General features: G+C 44.1%; 1 protein-coding gene across 15 annotated transcripts; it reads left to right on the forward strand.

Annotated features, from left to right (window-relative positions):
• Window positions 1-9493: 9493 nt before the first annotated feature.
• LOC125512909 (uncharacterized) lies at window positions 9494-14750 on the forward strand. Of its 15 annotated transcripts, none has more exons than XR_015607302.1 (6): window positions 9555-10038; window positions 10919-11010; window positions 11310-11514; window positions 12570-13868; window positions 14004-14125; window positions 14202-14750. XR_015607302.1 is itself a non-coding variant. In XM_087526616.1 (4 exons), exons 1-3 carry the CDS (start codon window positions 9982-9984, stop codon window positions 11467-11469), a joined length of 309 nt encoding a protein of 102 aa, XP_087382742.1. In that variant the 5' UTR covers window positions 9555-9981; the 3' UTR covers window positions 11470-11514; window positions 12570-14750. The 15 variants fall into 15 exon arrangements, 3 of the variants coding, with proteins under 3 accessions (XP_087382743.1, XP_087382742.1, XP_048533931.2); XR_015607300.1 differs by having other exon boundaries at window positions 12570-13326; window positions 13791-13868; window positions 14004-14750; XR_015607303.1 differs by lacking the exon at window positions 14004-14125 and having other exon boundaries at window positions 12570-13326; window positions 13791-13868.
• The last annotated feature ends 459 nt before the right edge of the window (window positions 14751-15209 follow it).

Here is a 15209-nt window from a genome sequence, read left to right on the forward strand (position 1 = left end):
TTGCAAACTAGGGAGAATAGAACCCGTAAGTTAAGCATGCTTAGGCTGGGGTAGCGAGAGAATGGGTGACCAGCCTGGAAGTTAGACGATTTGGAATGAGTGGTACATACTTGAGTAGTGATGAGGGATGATTAGAGATTAAATTGTCAAATAACTCAGAACTTTGAAATTCTAAAAAAAATCATTTTTTTCAAAAAAAATTAGAAAAACTAATTTTCAAAAAAATTCCTTTAGTTTCGGTCGGTGTTACCGACCTACCAACTAGGACTAAATGTGGAGCTCTAGAAACCGGCCACCTGGAGCTCCTTTAGTCCCAGTTCGTAAGCAAGCCGGGACTAAAGGGTATGGGCTTTAGTCCCGACCCTTTAGTCTCGGTTCCAGAACCGGGACTAAAGGCCCATTTTCTACTAGTGTACTCAGAAGAGCAGGATTGGAAAATTGCAAGCCTGTAAGTACGCCAATTTCAACTTCAGAAAAAGCTCAACCGATATTGGAGAAGCACTTGGATTTGAGGATGCAACAAACTATAGGAGTGTTGTGGGTGCATTACAATATCTAACTCTTACACGTCCTGATATTTCTTATTATGTGAACAAAGTTTGTCAGTATTTACATCCACCTACCACTGTTCACTGGACTGCAGTTAAGAGAATTGTGAGATATCTTAAGTTTTCAGGAGAGCTTGGACTGAAAATTGTTAAGTCTCCTTCTATGCTTGTGTCTACCTATTCTGATGCAGATTGGGCAGGATGTGCTGATGATAGATGATCTACAGGTGGATTTGTTGTGTTCCTGGGTACAAACCTTATATCGTGGAGTGCAAGGAAATAGGCTACAATTTCTAGATCAATCACTGAGGCTGAATATAAAGCTCTTGCGAATGCTACAGCAGAAATCATGTGGATTCAGACTTTACTTTCTGAACATGGAGTCAAAGCTCCACCAGCTGCAAGATTATGGTGTGATAATATTGATGCAACCTATCTTTCAGTTAATCCTGTTTTCCATGCACGTACAAAGCATATTGAAGTCGACTTTCACTTTGTCAGAGAAATAGTAGCTCGTAAGGTGCTTGATATAAGGTTCATTCCTACAGGTGATCAACTAGTTGATGGTTTCACAAAACCTTTTACTATGAGAAGGCTTGATGAGTTCAAATACAATCTTAACCTTGGAGTTCCTTAAGGTTTAGATTGAGGGGGAGTGTTGAAATACAAGTTGTACAGGAATAGGGTTGGTGCTCTATAAACCTCTCCCATCCCTTCTTCTCTCGGTCTCCTCTTTACCGACCTTCTCTATATGTTTCTCGATCAAACTCCTGATCGATCATCTTGCAAGCTACGACAACAAAGATATAAATAGATCTGCGGCCCGAGAAAAGGGTTTAACGCTTCCCATAGAATTTACATGGCCATGGTGGCCGGACTTGGATGTGCAGATGTTTCTTTTAACAAGGTATTTTACTGTAAACTTTTGCAGCATCGGCGTTGTTGCAAACGGTGACAAACAACGGTTGTGCTCCTGTGATATGCATCGGCAATAACACCATTTTTCCCACATCATCTCATTGCATTTTTTTTTTGCAACATTACCTATGTTGCAAAAGTTCTTCCGCAACATCGCTGATGTTGCAAAAATGTGAAGACGAAACAAATATCTGCAACATAACCTCTGTTGCAAAACTTCTTCCACAACATCATCTATGTTTCAAAAGATGAACAAGGTGATAGATGATTTTTTTTCATGCAACACAACCTTGCAAATAAATTTTCTACAACACGATCTTTGTTGTAAAAATAACACTTAAGGAAATAACACGTCAAGCTAAAAATATGCTTTGGGTGGTTTTGCAACGAAGCCGCTGTTGTGGAGCGAACATTGCAACAGCAAGCTTGTTGCAATTTGAGACACACGTTTGAGGAGATCTGACGTTATTTTTGAGTCACTCGGATGGCCTTGGAGGCGGCGGCTGTTTTCCTTCTATCCACCGACGTAGCGTCGCCCAGAAAATATGACCGTTTATGTCAAATCTAAGACACACTGAAGACTGAACTTACCCATCTGAATTATTGTCATGCAACCGGTGAAAGGCCCCTGATGTAGTATTAACTGCACGACTTTCAAGAAAACATTATAAAGAAGGGCGAGATGGGAAAAACGTGTGCTCGCTCGCCGGTGAGACGGAAGCCGAGTCCGAATTGGCAAAGGTTTGTTTGGCCTTGCTCGTCCCAACCCTCGAGACAACAATGGCATTCAGTTTCGAACTCGGGAAACTCGGCCACACGCGTGCACGGTACCATGGCCATATATATAAGGGTGCGCCGCTCCAGTCTCGATCCATCGCCGCACAGCCTAGCTAGCCAGAGACATCGATCGATCAATTGCAAATTTGCAATCAGGTCGTCCGCCACTTTTCGGTCGTCGTAGTAGACCTCCGGCCAGCCCGCCAGCATGTTCTGCCTGCTCGTGTCTCCGGACCCGCTCCACCGCGCGCTGCTCCTGTCCGACTCCGAGCCGCGGAGCCCAGCAAGCTACCCCGCCGCAGGACCGTCTACCCCGCCGCTGGCCGTTTCTCGCCACGTCGCAGTGGATATCCCCGATGGTTACGTCTACGTCGACGATTCGGACTTCTGCGAACCAGAGGCGACGACGCAGCACATAAGCCCCGTGCGTAGGGCGCTCGCGAAGGCGGCGTTGGTTGCGTACACGGCGCTCGCCGCACCCGCCTTTCTGGGGACAGCGGCCAGGCGGAGCAGCAACTGGTTCCAGATGCTGCTGGTTGTGGTGCTGGTGCTGCTCACCTTCCTGTCGCTCTTCATGGCCACGTTGTGCGCCTTGGAAGACGAGGACAGGGAGAGGGAGGAGCAAGGGGACGATGGCCTCCACGTCGCTCCAACAAGCGTGGAGTAATGCGAAGACCTAATTAGGCACAAAACCTTTTATTGAGAACTTGTAGAGGCATGGCAACCAATTAAAACGGCGGTGTGTGTCTCCGGCTCACTCAAGTGCTTGGAGTTGTTGGTAGAAGTTTTATGAACTTAGTTGTATTTTTTGTTATTTTTAGTTGATTATGAATAGATTGAAAGTTTCGTTAGAAAAATATTTGAAATATTGTAACAACACATGTTGGCAATGTAAATTTCTGCGGAAAACCCCGTATGCGTATTCTGGTGTTCCAAAGTGGATGAATCTCTGCCCCTAACCTGTCGAACACCTTAATTTGATCCGGCTTCCCTTAATTAACCGTCTTGGTTGTTAACCACCCTAATGATAGTACTTACAGCACAAGCTCCAGCATGCATAAATGCGACTTGCGTATGATTTGCTCCCGGCACGAGGGAATAAAAAATTCAGAAACCACCTCCTTGCCTTTGCGATGCCGCGTTTCTGCTCCGGTGCTTCCATGGACCGAATGCGGAGGGGAGAAACACAAAGACGGCTGAGATGATCCAACACCCATTCGGAAGGGGCAAGATGGTCTTTTTTGCTTGTGCGTAGAGCTCTGGACGAGCCTGTACGGCCCGGTTAATTCGTACGCTGATCGTATAATAGTATTCATATATGTGGGTGTTTCGTTTCCGCGTGCAACGTACCGCGATCCATCGAAAAGTCTAAAAATGGCCCATCGTATAAGAGGAGGGGAACCACCTCCGGCTGCATCGCCCCACCATTTCCCCCCAAATCGCCTCCCTCGCCGCATCGTCTCACTCTCCCCCACCGCGTCGTCTTGTTCTCCCCCACCACATCGTCTCGCTCTTGTTGGGGAACGTAGTAATTTCAAAAAAATTCCTACGCACACGCAAGATCATGGTGATGCACAGCAACGAGAGGGGAGAGTGTTGTCCACGTACCCTCATAGACCGAAAGCGGAAGCGTTAGCACAACGCAGTTGATATAGTCGTATGTCTTCACGATCCGACCAATCAAGTACCGAACGCACGGCACCTCCGAGTTCAGCACATGTTCAGCCCAATGATGTCCCTCGAACTCCGATCTAGCCGAGTGTTGAGGGAGAGTTTCGTCAGCACGACGGCATGGTGACGATGCTGATGTTCTACCGACGCAGGGCTTCGCCTAAGCACCGCTACAGTGTTATCGAGATGGACTATGGTGGAGGGGGGCACCGCACACGGCTAAAAGATCAACTTGATCAATTGTTGTGTCTATGGGGTGCCCCCTGCCCCCGTATATAAAGGAGCAAGGGGGGGGGGGTGCGGCCGGCCATGGAGAGGGCGCGCCAGGAGGAGTCCTACTCCCACCGGGAGTAGGACTCCCCCCCTCTTTTTCTAGTTGGAATAGGATTTGGGAGGGGGGGAAGAGGAGGGAGAGAAGGAAAGGGGGGGGGCGCCGCCCCCTCTCCTTGTCCTATTCGGACTAGGGGGGAGGGGCGTGCGGCCCAGCCCTGGTCGCCTCTCCTCTTCTCCGTAAAGGCCCACTAAGGCCCATTTACCTCCCAGGGGGTTCAGGTAACCTCCCGGTACTCCGGTAAAATCCCGATTTCACCCGGAACACTTCCGATATCCAAACATAGGCTTCCAATATATCAATCTTCATGTCTCAATTATTTCGAGACTCCTCGTCATGTCCGTGATCACCATCCGGGACTCCGAACAACCTTCGGTACATCAAAACATATAAACTCATAATATAACTGTCATCGTAACGTTAAGCGTGCGGACCCTATGGGTTCGAGAACTATGTAGACATGACCAAGACACGTCTCCGGTCAATAGCCAATAGCGGAACCTGGATGCTCATATTGGCTCCTACATATTCTACGAAGATCTTTATCGGTCAAACCGCATAACAACATACGTTGTTCCCTTTGTCATCGGTATGTTACTTGCCCGAGATTCGATCGTCGGTATCTCAATACCTAGTTCAATCTCGTTACCAGCAAGTCTCTTTACTCGTTCCGTAATACATCATCCCACAACTAACTCATTAGTTGCAATGCTTGCAAGGCTTAAGTGATGTGCATTACCGAGAGGGTCCGGAGATACCTCTCCGACAATCGGAGTGACAAATCCTAATCTCGAAATATGCCAACCCAACAAGTACCTTCGGAGACACCTGTAGAGCACCTTTATAATCACCCAGTTACGTTGTGACGTTTGGTAGCACACAAAGTGTTCCTCCGATAAACGGGAGTTGCATAATCTCATAGTCATAGGAACATGTATAAGTCATGAAGAAAGCAATAGCAATAAACTAAACGATCAAGTGCTATGCTAACGGAATGGGTCAAGTCAATCACATCATTCTCCTAATGATGTGATCTCGTTAATCAAATGACAACTCATGCCTATGGTTAGGAAACATAACCATTTTTGATCAACGAGCTAGTCAAGTAGAGGCATACTAGTGACACTCTGTTTGTCTATGTATTCACACATGTATTATGTTTCCGGTTAATACAAATCTAGCATGAATAATAAACATTTATCATGATATAAGTAAATAAATAATAACTTTATTATTGCCTCTAGGGCATATTTCCTTCAGCTCTCTCCCACCGCATCCCTCTGTTTGATGGAGGACGCTCGTGGCGCTGCCGCCGGAGATCTGTTGGAGAAGCAGGGCGAGGTGACCGCGGCAGATGCAGTGTAGGAAGTTGCATGCATCCACGGTGGTGCGGGAGATGCTACAACCGTTGGCGCCACTACGGCGGGTCTAGAGGAGAAAGAGGTGGCGGGCTCCGCCTCGGCCGTGCCGGAGATGGAGTTGAAGGCGTCGAGCGACTCAGTGCTTCCAGGTGCGCAAGTTGGCGATGAGCAGGTGGTCGAGGAGGTACTTCCATGTCGTTGTTAGTTCTAAGATTTAGAATGTAGGATTAGTTGGTTTGATTGTGATTCGTACGGTAGTACAATTGGTTAGATTAGTTTGTTTGAGAGATGGGGTTTTCTGCATTAGGTTGTTTGTATTACATTCGTGCAAAAATGCTATAGAGATCTTAATGAGAGATAGGGATCTCTCTGCTTGAATGCTACAGAGATATATGCTTATTAGATTTGACCTTGAATGCTATAGATATCTATGCATATTAGATTTGTGCTTGAATTCTACAGAGATAGGGTTTTCTATGTCATATGCCCAAAAGGAATGCATTAATTTTGATGTACCTATCAATTGTTTAAGATTTTACTTGATTCATTTATAGTATATCAATTTGCTGTTGAAATTAACATACTATGTCTAACTACTGCACCTTTTCAATTTAATTTGGAGCTTTGCTTCATTATCCCAAATCAAAATGTTTAGATAGCTTTAAATTGTTCTTTTTTGTAGGTTTCCTGTAATTATAAAGTTCTCCACCATAGTGTGTTTTATTAGCTTTGTTGTGAAATATGTGCACATGCCTATGGAAAATGCAAATAGGATCATATTATGGATAATATGATCAATGTGACTTTGTGTATATTTAAATTTTCAGTTGGTTTCCGTAATTAGTAGTAATGGATGTACTTTTATATTGCAAGAGTAGGATCCTGTGGGCAAGAAGAGGAAGTTGGCCATGACTGGGTTCAAGGACCACTATGATCCTCACTTTGTTGACGACGAAGTCTATGAAGTTTGTTCATTTAGTTCCTTTGACATGTTTTACTAGATGAATGCATAATTGTTGGGGATCGTAGCAGAAATTTAAAATTTTCTACGCATCACCAAGATCAATCTATGGAGTAATCTAGCAACGAGGGGAAGGGGAGTGCATCTACATACCCTTGTAGATTGCTAAGCGGAAGCGTTCAAGAGAACGGGGTTGATGGAGTCGTACTCATCGTGATCCAAATCACCGATGATCCTAGCGCCGAACGGATGGCACCTCCGCGTTCAACACACGTACGGAGCGGAGACGTCTCCTCCTTCTTGATCCAGCAAGGGGGGAGGAGAAGTTGAAGGAGATCCAGCAGCACGACGGCGTGGTGGTGGAAATAGCGGGATCCTGGCAGGGCTTCGCCAAGCAAAAGCGGGGAGGAAGAGGTGTCACGGGAGGGAGGGAGGCGCCAGGGCTTGGGTGCTGCTTCCCTCCCTCCTCTCCACTATATATAGGGGCCCTAGGGGGCGCCGGCCCCTAGAGATCCCATCTAATGGGAGGGGCGGCATCCTAGGGGTGGCTTGGCCCCCAAGCCAGGTGGAGGCGCCCCCACCCCTTTAGGGTTTCCAACCCTAGGCGCAAGGGAGGCCCAAGGGGGGCGCACCAGCCCACCAGGGGCTGGTTCCCACATCACTTCAGCCCATGGGGCCCTCCGGGATAGGTGGCCCCACCCGGTGGACACCCGGAACCCTTCCGGTGGTCCCGGTACAATACCGGTGACCCCGAAACTCTCCCGGTGGCCGAAACTGGACTTCCTATATATATATATATATCTTTATATATATATATATATATATATATATATATATATATATATATATATATATCTTTACCTCCGGACCATTCCGGAACTCCTCGTGACGTCCGGGATCTCATCCGAGACTCCGAACAACTTTCGGTTAACCGCATACTAATATCTCTACAACTCTAGCGTCACCGAACCTTAAGTGTGTAGACCCTACGGGTTCGGGAGACACGTAGACATGATCGAGACATCTCTCTGGTCAATAACCAACAGCGGGATCTGGATACCCATGTTGGCTCCCACATGCTCCACGATGATCTCATCGGATGAACCACGATGTCGATGATTCAATCAATCCCGTATACAATTCCCTTTGTCTACCGGTATAGTACTTGCCCGAGATTCGATCGTTGGTATCCCGATACCTTGTTCAATCTCGTTACCGGCAAGTCTCTTTACTCGTTCCGTAACACATCATCCCGTGATCAACTCCTTGGTCACATTGTGCACATTATGATGATGTCCTACCGAGTGGGCCCAGAGATACCTCTCCGTTTTACACGGAGTGACAAATCCCAGTCTCGATTCGTGCCAACCCAACAGACACTTTTGGAGATACCCGTAGTGCACCTTTATAGCCACCCAGTTACGTTGTGACGTTTGGTACACCCAAAGCATTCCTGCGGTATCCGGGAGTTGCACAATCTCATGGTCTAAGGAAATGATACTTGACATTAGAAAAGCTTTAGCAGACGAACTATACAATCTTGTGCTAGGCTTAGGATTGGGTCTTGTCCATCACATCATTCTCCTAATGATGTGATCCCGTTATCAATGACATCCAATGTCCATGGTCAGGAAACCATGACCATCTATTGATCAACGAGCTAGTCAACTAGAGGCTTACTAGGGACATGTTGTGGTCTATGTATTCACACATGCATTACGGTTTCCGGTTAATACAATTATAGCATGAACAATAGACAATTATCATGAACAAGGAAATACAATAATAACCATTTTATTATTGCCTCTAGGGCATATTTCCAACAACAATGTCTTCATGTAATTCATTTCTGTGTGCAGTATGACTCTGGATGATGTGGACGATGGCAACATTGAGTCCTTCATAGCGAAGGAAGTTCAGAAGATCAAGGACCAGGAAACGACTCCTACTACAAGAGGAAGAAGTACCAGTGCCCCTACTGTACCAAGCCAAAGCCCAAGGATGGGCTCTCTGAGCACCTTCCATCGCATGCACGGGATGCATCATGCTGCCCTCCTGAAGGCTTTGCTTCCCATGTAGTAGCCCCAAGGATGGTACTCATCATCAGTATATGTGATGATGTTTTACTTTTGCTAAAGTGCATGTGGTTGTGAACTGTTGGAAACTTGGTCTGCTAATGTAGTATGTATATTACTGTAATGTAGTATGTCTCTGGACTGGATATCGTGTTTAGATGTACTGGATGGTATCTATCTTATTAATCTAGAATGCTATCTATATTTGTGTGGCATGGAATTTTTTTGTGCTGTATGCTATCTTTTGTTTAGATTATGCAATCAAGCATCATTTAAAAAAATTGTGAATCTTGGAGTGAAAGAAAGGAGTGTACAAAAAGATTGTAGAAAATAAGTGAAAAAAGGATTGTAAAAAAGAATTTTAAACAACTGTAGCAAATGTATGAAAGAAATAAAAAAGAAATATATAAGTCTAAGAAAATAGTAGTTAAAAAAGGTGATTGCAAAAAAAAAATTTGAATTATGAAGTAATGGATTTTTGTATGAAATGAGTGAAATATAAGAGAAGATATTATCATACATTTTTAGATTTTAAAACGGTAATTACTAATAAAAGGGAAAATGTGAAAAAGAAAGAAAAAAATATGCATAGAAGATGGGCCAGTCCAATCATCTACAAGGACGTGTGGTCCAGTAGGCGGGCAAGGCTGGCCTGGGACAGCCCAACGAAATTGAACATATAAACCCAGCTACCCAACCCGACATTCTAGCGCCATCCGCGTTTTAAATTCATCCTAAACACTCGATTTGCCTCGCTGGCCAGGGACATCGTACCTTTCATCGTGGTGGTAAACATCCGGTCGCTCGTTTTTCTGTACTCCGAGTAACCGGACTAGAGCGACTGACACATGGGCCAGCCTTGCGCGCGGGCCAGCCTCGCAGCGGCCGGTGTGTGCGTGCTTCTGTCCGGGTGAAAAGCAGGGCGAATCGATCGTGTGTTGGCAGGGTGTTTTTTTACCGTCCTCGTTTGCACCCAGCGGCCACCCGTGAAAATATCTCCTCTCCCTTGCCTTCTCTCACGTGCTCTCCCCTCCCCTGATCCCCTCCTTCCCTACCGTCGCGCCGCCGGCTCCACGCAGCGGCCGACGCGGCCTTCTCTCCCCGGCGCTCGAGGTACAGCAGCGGCTGCGGCACTTGTCGGCCCAGCCGGATCCGGTGCAGGTCGCCGGCATCACGCGCCGCGTGCCGTGATTCTGGATCGGGCGCAGATCTTTGCGCTGCCACCTCTCCTCCTCCTATCTCTCTCCCATGTCGCCATTGTTGCAAGGAGCAGGGGAGATAGGTGCCGAGGACAAGAAGCAACGGGTTGCAAGGAGCAGGGGAGATAGCTGCTGGGGAGATGGAGGAGGCCGTCGTGGTTCGTCATGGAGGCGGCGCCGCCGGCAAGCTGGTTGAGGTACGTGTCAGATCCGTTGGTCCTTATAGTTGTTCGTTCTCCTAATCTCCTCACAGACCATGTGTTTCCCCTTTCCTCCCTCAATGTGACGGGGAATACATCGTTCCTACCTATATTACTACTGGCTTGCAAGCTTTAAGGAGATTTTAATATGTTGGTCATTCATATATCTGGCCTTGTGTGACGATTTTTTTGTTAATTGCCAATGCTTTATTTCAGAAAACCAAATCTGCACCATGCCGCCTCACCCTCTCAGATTACTGTTTCATCCCTTTGATAGTTTTTTAGGTTTGTCCTTGTCCTTCTTCCCTAAGCGCTGCACTTTTATACTATATTGTTTACTGCTTATTATCGTGTTAATTCCTTTGTATTCCTGGTTTTTCCGGGTGTCGTGTTTGTGTGTTTGTTTTTGTGGTGCTGCTTATATGTGTGACTACCGTATGATCGTATATATATGCTGAAAAGTAAAATGATTTTTCCTTTGCACAATACATAATTTGCAATGAGATGGTAGTACATCAGTGTATTTACAGGAAAAAACGATGGTCGTATATATGCTGAAAAGAATTAAGGCTGAAAAGAACATTCATCTACTATTTCTTGATGTATGCTATCGTATATTGCTTCTCTACTTGCTCAAAATCAAATTTGCATCTATGAAAAGGTAAGAAATTAAGGCCAGCGAGATGGCAGTAGATTGGCATGTTTACAGAAAAAACAAATAGCCATGCAAGTTTGAAAGAACATCTTTTTACTATTCCTTGCTATATGCATATTTCCCATCTTCTTCCTTCATAATCAAATGTGCCTACTAAAGGATAAGAAATGAAGGCTGCAATCTAAGAATACTTTTATTTGCCATTCTGAATTTCTATCACAGCACAGAGGAATGAGGAATGGATACATGAGGCATGGCGTAAGCGTAGGGGTCAGCCAGGGCATGACGCAAGAGTCTGCCCTTCTCCTCTCAAAGTTAGTTCTTGCTCTGTCCCCACTACCTCGCCTGCCAACTCTCTGATAGAGTATTTTATTTCTGCAATGTATTATATTCTTTGAAGCAATTGCAAATTTTCCATAGCTTCTTGGCATACTATGGATTTAATTCTTTGCGAGAACAAGCAAAAGATAGTAGCAGTTTCTTTCAGATACAATTTCGGAAAGGTTTGCCGACTAAATGTACAAATATGAGCAAAAGGAGCCATGCTAATTAATGTTGGCCAGGCTCAGGAGTAAAGTTATACAGATTTTGATTTGCAAGTTATTTTGTCCAGCACGAAAGGCACTAATGCGTCCCGAAAACCTAGCGCACAAAGGACCAATCCTTCCCTTCCTCGAGCCCCATTCGAGTCCGCGCCGTTCAGCATCTCCAGCCTCCTCTGCTCCTCGACCCTCCGGCCCCACGGCCTCTCGCGCCGCCGCCTTCTTCCCTAGACGTCTTCCCCGACGCTCGTGGTGCAGCAGCGGCCATTGCAGTAGGTTTGTTAAGCTTGCTTGCCTAACCTGCTATGGGTGAATGGTGTGTCTCACCAGGAAACATTAGATTAATGAATTACTTGGCCTCTACAAATTTTGAAATATTGGTTTGGGATATATTAATTTCCACTCCTTATTGTTCATGGCATAAACAAACACTAAAAGGTCACAAGTAGAAACTTAGGTCAAGTTATTGCTGGATGTAGCCTGCTTTGTTCAATTGAAATATATTTGCAACATGAGCTGGTTGTTGATCGTTACTCTCGATTGAGGAATGGGAAAAAAATCACATCTTGTGGTGTTTACTACTTTTTGCATTGTCAAATTGAAAATGTTCTGCAAAAAAAGTAGGTTTCCCTTTCAATAGTTCATTTTGTCAGTCCGGTTGTATCGACAGTTCAATTTTTGTTGGTCTGGGCATAGCAAGGGAGGTCCCCCATATTTGATGAGTGGCTTGAAGCTGAACTTCTGTATTTACATGTGCTTCCTATGCATCTAATATGACCTATAAATTTAAACAGAATTTCATGAGTTGCAAGTTGCAGGTTATTTTCTTGTACAGTCTTGCTATTTGATTATTCTCCTTATGCCTCCACCCTGTAATATTCTCCCAATGGCCGATCCATGAACTCACAGAAAAACATTAGGTTCTATGCCAAGTTGTTGGCACCGTATATATACTGAAAGTGGAGTGGTAATAGTTGAACTTTTTTCTTCCCCTTGTAGTAACACAGACGTCGGTAGCAGGAGAAAGTATGTGACTTGGTTGAGTCAGCCAAGAAATATGGTGGTACAATGCACATATTTCCTTCGATGCATGTCTCCGGCGACCCTGAGTATAAATACTGCTATCATTTCTTACTGCACACTCTTTATTTAGAGGTGCTCTGAATTAGAACTCCCCATTGGCATATCTGCAGTTCCATGCTATACATCCCCCAAATGACGAAAATTAAGTTCAGGGGCATGTTTTTTTTATATATGCTTGACTTAACTGGAGCTTAAATTTGTCATTTGTTTAATTACCAATCTGATTTATTCTTGACTCTTGATTGCAGCCGCTGGAACTGAGGGATATTGACACGGGTAACAAAATAGTTGAAAGATTTTGCACCGACGAGGCTCTTGAGACTACAAACATTTCTTCACTCCTTGTACGAAAGGATTCTAGGACTAAGTTATAGGATTTTATATTTTAGTCGGATATTCCTTCTGTTAATATGTGCTCCTGTGCAATTTTTCATAGTCTTCTCTTTCCTTTTTCTGGTTACGGTTTACAAAGCTGAGCAATAGTTTCTCTACTAATGTAGCTTGCGTGAAAAACATCCGTCTTTAGGATGCTTTTGCGACATGTGTAACTGACTCACATTAGCCTATGCTTCTATCCGAGTTGTTTACTACTAAGACCATAATGGATCATGCTTTTTAACTGGTATATAAGTGTTGATAGAAAATGATATGTCTTATTTTTTGCCTGGTAAATTTTAATTGGCGCATGCAATCCATGCTTCCCAGTCTTTGGTGACAATGTTGTCAGGCCTAAAAATAGAAGTTTTTGATTTCCTCTCTCTGGTTTTTAGTTGGTTAGATGTTAATGCGTGGAAATGTATATGCTGATTTTTTTTCCTGTTTTAATAAATTGCTAATACGTGGATCTTGTCTGCTTTGCATGGACTATAGTATATATTCACAGACTTTGTCTGCTTGCTTCAAAACTAAAATGTGACTTTTACTTGCCTATTACCAAAGAAGATTTCATGCATGCCACATCAAGTCGCCATAGATGCCTCCAAGTGAAATTTCAGCGACGACAAGGTATATTTTCCCCAACACCTGATCTTCTTTAATCAGACCACCGTTCATTATTGCGTATAGGCTTCTTACTCTGTGCCTGAATAAGCGATTGGTATCCACATGTTTGTTTCCATGTGTTCTACTGTCTTTCTGGTACTTGAAGCATAGTATGTTTCATGTGTGCGACTACAGTTCCAGCGAGTTGGAAGTCCTGTTGTTCTCAAAGTTTGCATCATATGCCCTTTAGAGAAATCTTTATTGAACATTTTAATTTTCCTCATACATGCTTATCATTTGGCATCATGTTATTTTGTGACACAGTAACTGAATATGCACACAGGAGGATCACTCTGGATGTGTAGGAGGTACTTCCTCCGTAAACTAATATAAGAGTGTTTAGATTACTAAAATAGTGATCTAAACGCTCTTATATTAGTTTACAGAGGGAGTATGAAGTAATAGCCATTTTTTTTTTCTCTGTGTAGATTTGGCATCATATTGCCCAGTAACTGAATATGCACGCATGAGGATCACTCTGGATGATGGAAAATGCATTATCCGTGGTAAGAAGCTAACGGTGTCGCCCCATTTATACCACATTTAGGCATGATAATTAAATTAGCCTTCAAATTAAATAGATGTCCGCATTCATGGGTACATAGCTGAGCTGAGCTACTATTTTCTTGTTTGGGAATGAGGTAACACTATACAAACAGCATGTTGACACTCTGAACAGCTTAATACTAGACGGAAACAAAATTTCTCTTCCTACTATGTCTGTACCATGAACAAGATGTTCGCAACAAGTGGTCAACAAATGGTATTCTGTTCCCGTCCTTTCTCCTTTTTATGAATCTTCATAGCTGCATCTTAACCATGCTTAATATCTATTGCAGTACTTTTCCACTCACTTCACACAAGAATATCTCAAGGGGCACATGCATGGGGAGCATACTGATTTGCTGATCAAAGCTGGAAACAGACCTGCCATCGTCATTGCTCGGCTTATCATACAATCACAAGAAGCTGGACTCAGTTCTTTGACATCGCAAATATGAAAGGAGGAGTGTCATATGCATTTGCCTTTGAGGAATTGGCAGGAGAACTCATATCATCGTGCACTCCCTTTGATAGCTTCATGAGCAACCACTGCCATCATCTCATAATATAGCTCAGGTTCAAGACCTAGGTCATGCACTACTTTTCTCGACCATATAATGTGCTCTGCGTCACCTTATCCTTTCAGCTCCAGTACTTCATAATATAAAGTAGATGAAACATCTTTTTAAATTGGTGTGGAAATACAAATGCAGATGGAGCTATGTAATCCAGCTTGCTTTCTATCATGAGGTTGGTTTCATGACTTTGTTTTCAGCCATCTTGGTACCATGCAATGGAATATATAACACTATGTTTGAACATTGTATCTAAATATCCTCTAAACACTCTTGCTTGGTTCCCTCTCGCCCTTTGCACCATCGGCACAACGGGTAAACCAATGTATGCTATTATCAAGGCGATCTTGTTACTTCCTTTTAGTCTATCATGGTATCATCTATATTGTAATTAATGGGATATAAGTATCCATGAAGTTGGTTCTAAATCAGTCACAGGTGCATTGGCTTGATCTCGCTTTTTGCGCCATGGGCGCAACTAGTTATCTAGTTAGGCTCAAAGCTGAGCTGCACCTGGCAGAGCTGACGGGCGGTGAGATTTTTGTCACACGGTACAGATGCAGACGTTCATAAATATAATATACACACACTCATCTCTATGACTACATACACGCACATCCTACTTTATGATCATCTCCAAAGGATTGAGCTGGCATATCATTTTGAAATTGACAAAGTTGGCACAGATCACGTCTTCATAATCGACGTAAACGTCTCCTCCCATTGAAC

This window comes from Triticum urartu, chromosome 6A (assembly GCF_056163025.1).
Source record: "Triticum urartu cultivar PI428250 chromosome 6A, HENAU_Tu73, whole genome shotgun sequence".
NCBI lineage: Eukaryota > Viridiplantae > Streptophyta > Magnoliopsida > Poales > Poaceae > Triticum > Triticum urartu.

Coding starts and splice junctions, on each gene's coding strand:
- LOC125512909 (XM_087526616.1), top strand. CDS start 9,982: ATGGAGGAGGCCGTCGTGGTTCGTCATGGAGGCGGCGCCGCCGGCAAG. Junction 10,039..10,918: donor CCGCCGGCAAGCTGGTTGAG/GTACGTGTCAGA, acceptor TTTCTATCACAG/CACAGAGGAATGAGGAATGG. Junction 11,011..11,309: donor TCTGCCCTTCTCCTCTCAAA/GTTAGTTCTTGC, acceptor TATTTTGTCCAG/CACGAAAGGCACTAATGCGT.